The sequence below is a fragment of the Lactuca serriola genome, chromosome 3, assembly GCF_051521515.1.
Source record: "Lactuca serriola cultivar US96UC23 chromosome 3, Lser_US96UC23_V15, whole genome shotgun sequence".
NCBI classification, from domain to species: domain Eukaryota; kingdom Viridiplantae; phylum Streptophyta; class Magnoliopsida; order Asterales; family Asteraceae; genus Lactuca; species Lactuca serriola.
Genome location: NC_136410.1, coordinates 106,686,259 through 106,694,488, shown reverse-complemented (window position 1 = coordinate 106,694,488; position 8,230 = coordinate 106,686,259). Strand labels below are relative to the sequence as shown.

Below are 8,230 nucleotides of genomic sequence, written 5' to 3'. Positions count from 1 at the left end.
TCGGATCTGAATAGGGTCGAAAAGAAAAGGAAAAAAGAAAAGTACCTTCAAATGGTATTCGATGAACGTAAGAAATGAGAGCTAAAAGAGTAAGGTAGAACTGAAAGGATGAGTGTTCTATTTTTGTAGGAATCACGGAGAGGTAAAATGTTGATGTGACCTATTCCAATGGCTAGAAATTTAACCATTGAAATTCAAATCACCCTGTTCATTAAACTTCAAAATCTTATCTCTTTTTTATTTTGTTCTAGATTATCCCTTTACATATTGATAAACTAACCTCAAATACTCCGCAGGAATAATTTGGGGACAATTGTTAGGGCTAGGATGCCACAATTACATTCAGGATCCTCAAACCTCAGGATCCTTAAACATACTTCAGGATCCTGATTACTATCATTTATTTTCCTGACATTTATAACGGCTATATGCTTCTTTATTTTTTTTCACATGTGTAGAAATAGTCAGCTAAGGACTTATTCTCAACGAAGAATCATCTTGACCAGGAAAAAGACCCGACATATCAAGTCAAATAACATCTATAAGTTGATCTCGGAGGATCCCAGAATTATCAAACTTCTTGTTATTAGCTTTAGACTATAAATAACACCAATATTCATCACACTACGCATACAAATTTTAGCTTATCCACGATACTTGTACTTACATTTACACAATCATCTCTATAATCGACTTCTTCAATCAATAAAATCATCAAGGCAGGTGATTATTATCACCTCCCAAGGTTTTGTGTCGGGGATCCTAGCAAGGATCAAGGGCTTTCCTTATAAAACACTTGTGTCACTTTGATCATCATTTTTTACTTGTTTATTCTAAACATCACAACTTCTTATACAATTTGGTTGAGTTTCACTTGTGTAGTTTTTAACCAAAACAACCTAGTAACATCATCAGTAGGTTACAATTTATTTCCTTGAAAAAATTATTCAAACATCGCCATTAATTTGGTTGCAAAATTATTAAGTGTTTTTTTTTTACCAAAACAACTATATATAATGTAAACTTTTACCTAGAGATATGAATTCAAAGCCGATTCAACATTTAAATATTTGAGAATGAACATATTATTTAGATGAATCATAGTGAACTATAGAAACGTAGCAATATTGAAAGTACATTATATATCAAGTAATCTTTTACGTAGAGATATCAATTCAAAGCCGATTCACCATTAAAATATTTGAAACTTGGCGCATTTTTGGCCTTCCTTGTGGGTTGGAGTTAAAACATGCTCTGATGAGACTCAAAACTGACTTAACCTGCTTCTCAACTTGTGATGATGGAGGTGGTAACCGACTATCTCCCACATTTTCTGACAACTGATAATCAAGAGACAATATTGGAAAAGATATTATGAGTTCTCCAGGATATTTTTCCATGATAACTTCTAATGCAACAACTCCAAAGCTATACACAACACATTTTTCGGTGGCCACCATTGTATAAGCAAGTTCTACATCGAAGAAACATGAGATAAAAAAAAGAAAAAAAAAAAACTATATTAATCCCATTAGGATTTAACATTAGATAAATACAGACAGACACATGAAACTTAAAAAGATATACAGCAAACATCACAAAATTACGTTACCTGGCACGATATAACCATAGGTGCCTACAACTGCGGTCCAGTTGGAAGAGTCTAGCTTTAAAAGCTTGGACGTGCCAAATTAGAAATATGTGCCTCGTAATCAGAATCTAGGAGGATATTGGCTATGAAAATGTCTCTATGAATTATGAATTATAGGTGGTGAGAAATCATGATGCATATAAGCCAAACCATTAGCTACACCCTTTATGATGTTAACCCTTGTCAACCAATCCAATTCTTTTGCTAAGATATCACTTCCTAAGATTGATCCAAGACTTCCCTTTTCAAGGTATTCGTTAAATCAAAAATATGTGACGTGCATGGGAGCAATATCCATAGAGTTTCACTAAGTTTCTATGCTTTATGTTTGTTAATGCTCGTACCTCATTTAGGAAACCATTTTGATCAACATTCTCAAATGATAAGTGATGAAGTTTCTTGACAGCTACAAAATTGTTAGTGTGTAGCTCGGCTTTGTACATAATATCGTATCCTCCGGTCCCAATACAATATGCTTCATCAAAGTCATTTGTTGCCTTCAAGATTTCATCATATGCCACTCTTCCATCAAAACTTTATATTGAGAAAAAAAATATCACCTTCATCCCCCAATGGTGTCTCTGGACTGTGGAGACATATTCTTTTGTTATCGATAAGCAATAAGGCCAAACATGAATAAACCTTATTAAAGTGCCCCAAAAAGAGGGACTACAGTTGCAAGGATGAGCTTATGATGAAAGGGGTCATTTTTCATCATCATACTTTGAGTTGCACACGGTTTCAATCATGTAACATTTCCACACAATCCTATGTTGCCTTGTAGTGACGCATTCCCAAAGATAGCATAAGGGGAAACCGGACTTGTGAGCTCATTGTAAGAGAGGTTGATATCAATTTCGATAAGTAACATTTTAAAAGCCTTAGGAATAGAACAGATAGTCTATTATGAGAAAGATCCAATTTCCTCAAATTTTGCAAACTTTGAACTTCAGATGGTATCTTTTGCGGGAGCAAATTCTGAGATAAATCAAGATCTGTAAGTTGCCTTAGTTTACCTATCTCATATGGGATTTTTTTTTTCATTGAGCTTGTTATTACCAAGATTCAAGAAGTAAATTTGTGGCCAATTACCAATACTCCATGGCTTCGACAATTCCTTAAGCCTTTTGAAATAGGACCAGTGAGTTGATTCCCACTTAGTGATACATTCTGAAGCTTTCCCCCATGGCACAAATCTTCGGGCAAATGGCCAGACAATTAATTTGTGTCCATTTCTAGCTCAAGCAAGGCTAAAATTCCCAATCCTTGTGGTATATTCCCAGATAATTTATTGACACGAATGGACAAATATTGTAAGTGGCTTAGGTTTCCTAGAGATGAATGGATAGAACCACCAAGTTTATTTTGACTCAAGGCAAGATTAGTGAGAGACTTTAAATTCCCAAGTGCAAAAGGAATGAGACCAGAAATTTGATTTTTGTACAAATGAAGGAGATTCAAAGATGTCAATTCACCTAATGATGAAGGAATTGAGGCAGATAGTTTGTTTGAGAAGAAGTGCATGGAACAGATGCACTAGAATTCGTAGTATGGGGAATCCATGAAGAGAGCAAGGAGTTGTTTGGGATTTGAAGGTTTGCTTTCCATTTAAGAAGAGCATTGGTTTCCTTCATAGAAGTAGAAGCAAGATTTGGTATGGGGGAGAATGTAATAATTAGTAGAGCTAGAGATAATAGTAAGAAGTTTGAAGAAGACATTATTTGCGTTGTCATGTTGTTTTGTAAAAATTATGGTTTGTATGTTCGAATTTATACTTGAGAGCCGTCCTTTGCTAGATCATGTCCCTTTCTCATAAAACGAAAATTTGGGCAGTGTCATATTTTTACAAGAAAGGGTGTATTTTACGTGAGAAGTTAAAGTCCAAATTTTCCATAATGAGTGTATTACCCTTCGAATTGTAATCCTCATGACAACCTTAAAGGTTAAAAAAGAAATTAAAGTTAGTTAGTTATCAAATAAATTAACAACATTATTATATGTAATTAAATCGCGGATTTAACAGTGTGATATATCATGATCATCAGTTGTTATTTTTGTTTTAAGATTAGTTCTAATACAAATCTCAATCTGAAAGCAAATGTTCCTATCATATTGATTAAGTGAAATTGTGTATATAGTTGTTTCCAGAATCAATCTGGTTTCTAAAAGTGTTGTTTCAAATTATAGACCATACAAATTTTGAATATGCTTTTTCATAAATCGAAAACTTATGACACCAGAAAATTACCATGAGAAACATCTGGAAAACAACAGTTTTTAATCTTTTAATAGTGAATATTGTTATGCGAAGATAACATGAAACATGTATAGAAAGTGAAGTAGAGTGTGTTTTAGCATACAACTGATCTTACTTGGAGGATTCTTTGATTTGGTGTTCACTATAACGGGTTATTGGCAATGTTTTAAAAACTGGTTTTTTAGGTTGAACCGGTATGGTGACCGGTTTCTGGTTCAATCGGTTCGACCACCGAGTCAAACCGGTTTCTATAATTTTTATATTTTTTTCGTGTTTTTCTATACATACATACACACATATCAAGAATTTGATGTCTACAAGTTCGAATATTAAAATACATATGAAAACAAGTTGTAGATCAATCTAAATACATTAAAATAACATATAACCATAAGTTTTACATCAACCAACGTGCATTAAAAAGAAAAATAAAATCCTAGATGAATATAAACACATCAAAAAACTTCATAACATTTATCGTGTGCTTTTATTCAGAAAAATCTTAATAAATGTGAAAAAACTACCAAAGTATATCATTCAGAAGGTTTCAATTTCATGTGTTTTTATTCAGTTTAACCGGTTCAACCGGTTTAATTGAACAGGTTCAACCAAATTTTTGTAAAAATCGGCCAGTTCAATCCGGTTTAGAAATAGATGTAAAACCGATGATAGTTGAACCTAGGGGTGAGAATTATTTGGTCCGGGACCGAAAAACCCAAAAACCAAATCGAACCGAAATCGATTTCAAACCGAACCATATTCAAATTTGGTTTTCGATTTGGTTCGAGACCAAACCGAATTGTGAATTTGGTTTTTGGTTTGAGTTTCGGCCTCATGATGAAAAAACCGAATTTCATAAATAAATTAATTAAAAAAATATATATTTTATATTTTATATTAAATAAAATTATTAATAATAAAGTAAAAATCATTTTAATTCATTTACTCTTTGGATCATTTTGTATGAAACTTTAGATATTGTTGTTTGCAACTTTAGGTTTCTATGTTAAAAACACTTTAATTTATGTTTGAAATTTTTTTAAGTTTATATTTGGTTTCCTCAGTTTTCAATCCGAACCAAACCGAATTAGAATTCGGTTTGGTTTTCGAATTGGACCAAAAAAAATTTAACCGAAGAAACTGATTCGAGGAAACCAAAAAACCGAACCGATTCCCACCCCTAGTTGAACCGCTCCCTTCCCTGGTTTCCGGTCCAACCGGTTCGACCGGCTGGTTCAAACCGGTTTTTAAAACATTGGTTATTGGGGATCGCTCTTTCAAAAGAATCGACAAAATGAATGTATATGGGGCATTCCTTAAATGTGGATAATTTAAAAGGTGGTGGTTATTATTATTTGGGTTTATTACATGGTTATTTGGTTATCATCTCCTTGATTGTTAGTCATATACGTCAAAAATAAAAGATCATTTTTTATTTTATAAGCGAAAACTAGCAAGATGCCACTACGGAACATTACAAATGGGAAATAGAAAGAAAAATGTTATACAACCAACCAATCTAATTAATATTACAATTTGTGTTTCTATTTACAATCCAAAAAAAAGGATTGTCGTGACAATGCTAACAAAAATCTTCAAATTCTTTGGTTTTCTAGATCCAAAAATGAGCTTGTTTCGATACAACCAAATAGTGGTTAAATTCGGTTGATCAAAGAGACATAATAATATTCATATGGATAATTCGGTTGAACATTAGTGGCTTATGGGTGTTATTGGATTTCTCATATGTAGATACTAGGGATTTGTTCCTTAACCATGTATTAATACATGGTTTTCTGAATTAAAACAATGGCATGAAGACTTTTGTATTAATGCATGGTTTTCAATGCATCTCATATGTTAACCTTTTTGGTGTGGAATATTGTATTCATGTTCATGAATTAAAGCTTGGATTCTTAATTTCTCTTTAGGTAAATGATAAGCACGATGATAAACACAAGTTAGGGGAAAAAGAAGGGAAAATCATTGAAATTGGTGATTCCAAAACCAGAGGTGAATAGTTGATTCAGATGTCACTGAAGTTGATAATCCCAAAACTCAGGTTATGATGACAATACAAGGGGAAAAAAAACGTGGTTTTATTGTGTTGATATAAAACTGAAACTGGAATGCACCTGATACATTTTGATCAGCATCTTTGCAAATTGCAATTAACAGGTTCTCAAGATGATGTGAACACCACTGTCAGTGTCCACAATCTCACTTATTTCACCAACCTTCAATGCGTATGTTGCATCTTCAAAGGGCTTCTGCATCTGGTTCCTTCCAAATGATCCTGTTTCAAAGTTTTCCATGAATGTTTCAGTTAACAATGTGCTCCAATTAGTAGTCAATTCATGAGTAATGTGCTACAAAAGGCCTAAAGAGAAAGATTAGGTATTTAGGTATGCATCATGATTCATGGCTCATCGCTCATGCTGCTGTTATTGATGTTGAATGTCTTGAATATCCACAGGAAAAACGTCTCTTTTGTATTACTAACTAATGTTAAAGATTCATGTAGTTGTTTGAATCTTCAGCTCTGTAAGGAAATTTATACAACTGGAAGAAACAGTCATATAGCATAACACGAATATAAGAATCAATGGTATAGCAATTTCGGAGATCAAGCATACGATTGCTAAAAATGAACTTCTGTAATTAAAGGGCAAAAGGTTAAAATTTTGGACATACCGAGATCTCCACCGCGCTTAGCAGAGCTGCAATCGGAGTAACGAGATGCGACGTCCTCGAACTTCGACTTTCCAGAAACGATGTCATCGCGGAGTGATTTGAGCTGAGACACAGCGGCCTCTCTTGTGGTGCTGCTGATGATTCGACCTTCTGGATCCTTCCAGGACGCCTTACGACGAGATCCTTGGTGCTTTATCAGTATGTGCGAAGCCCTAACTTTATCGGATGAAGACGACGACATTCTTAATTTCTTCTTGTGTATGATGATCAGCGGCGGCCGTCGGATCTGTGGTTTTCGTTCTCTTTCGATCGAAATCGATTGTTGCGGATTTCAAGGGGTTTTCCGGAGTGGCGGTTCACGGCGATCTTTGGAGCTTCATCTGAGAGAAGGTGCTTGTGTGGGGTGTAAATTTGATGATTTGTGGGGCTCGACATTACGGCGTCGTTTAGGTAATTCATAATGTAGAGAATAGAATATCTCGATAGACCCTTTAGGCTTTAGAAATAACGAAATGCCCCTCGTAACTCTAGTAAAAAACATGTGCAATTATTTCATTCATATTTGACAAAATTTTACAATTGGTCCCTGTGGTTTACAGAATATCGCATTTTAAGGACTTTCAAGCAAAAAGTCACGCGACTGGTCCATGTGGTTTGTAAAATTACATGAAAGATTCTTAATCTAACTTTTTAGCTGTTATATTTTAATGGAATAGACTATTTTTCCCTTCTACTAATATTGCAATACACTACAAACCTCAAGGACCATTCGTATAATTTTTTAAATTTGAAATTTTATTTATATATAAATTATAAATATAAATTTCGTATATATATAATTTATAAATATAAATTTTTTAATATATATATATATATATATATATATATATATATATATATATATATATATATATATAAATTTTCAACAATTTGATAATTTTTTTTTATCTATTTGACATTTTATTTTTTATTTTTATTTTATAATTTTAGTTATTTATGGTTCGATAAACCATATCAAAACTTTTTTTTTCTTAATTATGAAATGAAACGTTAATGTTTTTTTTTTAAATTTTTCTTGTTACGGTTTATTTTTTTTATTTGAAATTTTTGACATTTCATCAATTTTTTGTTATATATATATATATATATATATATATATATATATATATATATATATATATATATATATATATATATATTATTCTTTTATTGTTTTTATATATTTTGATTCATGTAATGAAAAATAGAAAAACAAAAAAAATAAAAACTCAAACCCCAAAGTTGTAAAATACTCTAATATATTAATACATTTTACACTTTTCATATTTTTGGTTTTTTTCACAGTTTTTTATTAATTTTGGTTATTTATGGTTTTCGTAACTTTTTTTTTTATTTTTATTTGTGTAAATAAAAAAGTTATATTTATTTTCTTTATTTATATTTGTAAATATAAATATTTTATTTATGCGAATCAAAATAAAAAAAAAGTTACAAAAACCATAAATAACCAAATTATAAAAAAACCAAAAAAAATCAAACACCAAAATTGTAATATACTCTAATATATTTATACATTTTACACTTTTTGGAAAAGGTTAAAAAAAAATTATCAAGTTGACGAAAAATAA

General features: G+C 31.8%; 1 protein-coding gene across 1 annotated transcript; it reads right to left on the bottom strand.

Annotated features, from left to right (window-relative positions):
- Positions 1 to 5,869: 5,869 nt before the first annotated feature.
- Positions 5,870 to 7,035, bottom strand: PIN1AT (peptidylprolyl cis/trans isomerase, NIMA-interacting 1). Its single transcript, XM_079031026.1, has 2 exons — positions 6,603 to 7,035; positions 5,870 to 6,204 (listed from the first exon to the last, which is right to left on the bottom strand). Exons 1-2 carry the CDS (start codon positions 6,841 to 6,843, stop codon positions 6,080 to 6,082), a joined length of 366 nt encoding a protein of 121 aa, XP_078887152.1. The 5' UTR covers positions 6,844 to 7,035; the 3' UTR covers positions 5,870 to 6,079.
- Positions 7,036 to 8,230: the final 1,195 nt, after the last annotated feature.

Excerpts from the sequence above, each read along its gene's own strand:
- PIN1AT (XM_079031026.1), bottom strand. The coding sequence starts at position 6,843 with ATGTCGTCGTCTTCATCCGATAAAGTTAGGGCTTCGCACATACTGATA. Across the intron at positions 6,205-6,602 it reads TAAGCGCGGTGGAGATCTCG|GATCATTTGGAAGGAACCAG; the intron begins GTATGTCCAAAA and ends ACTTTGAAACAG.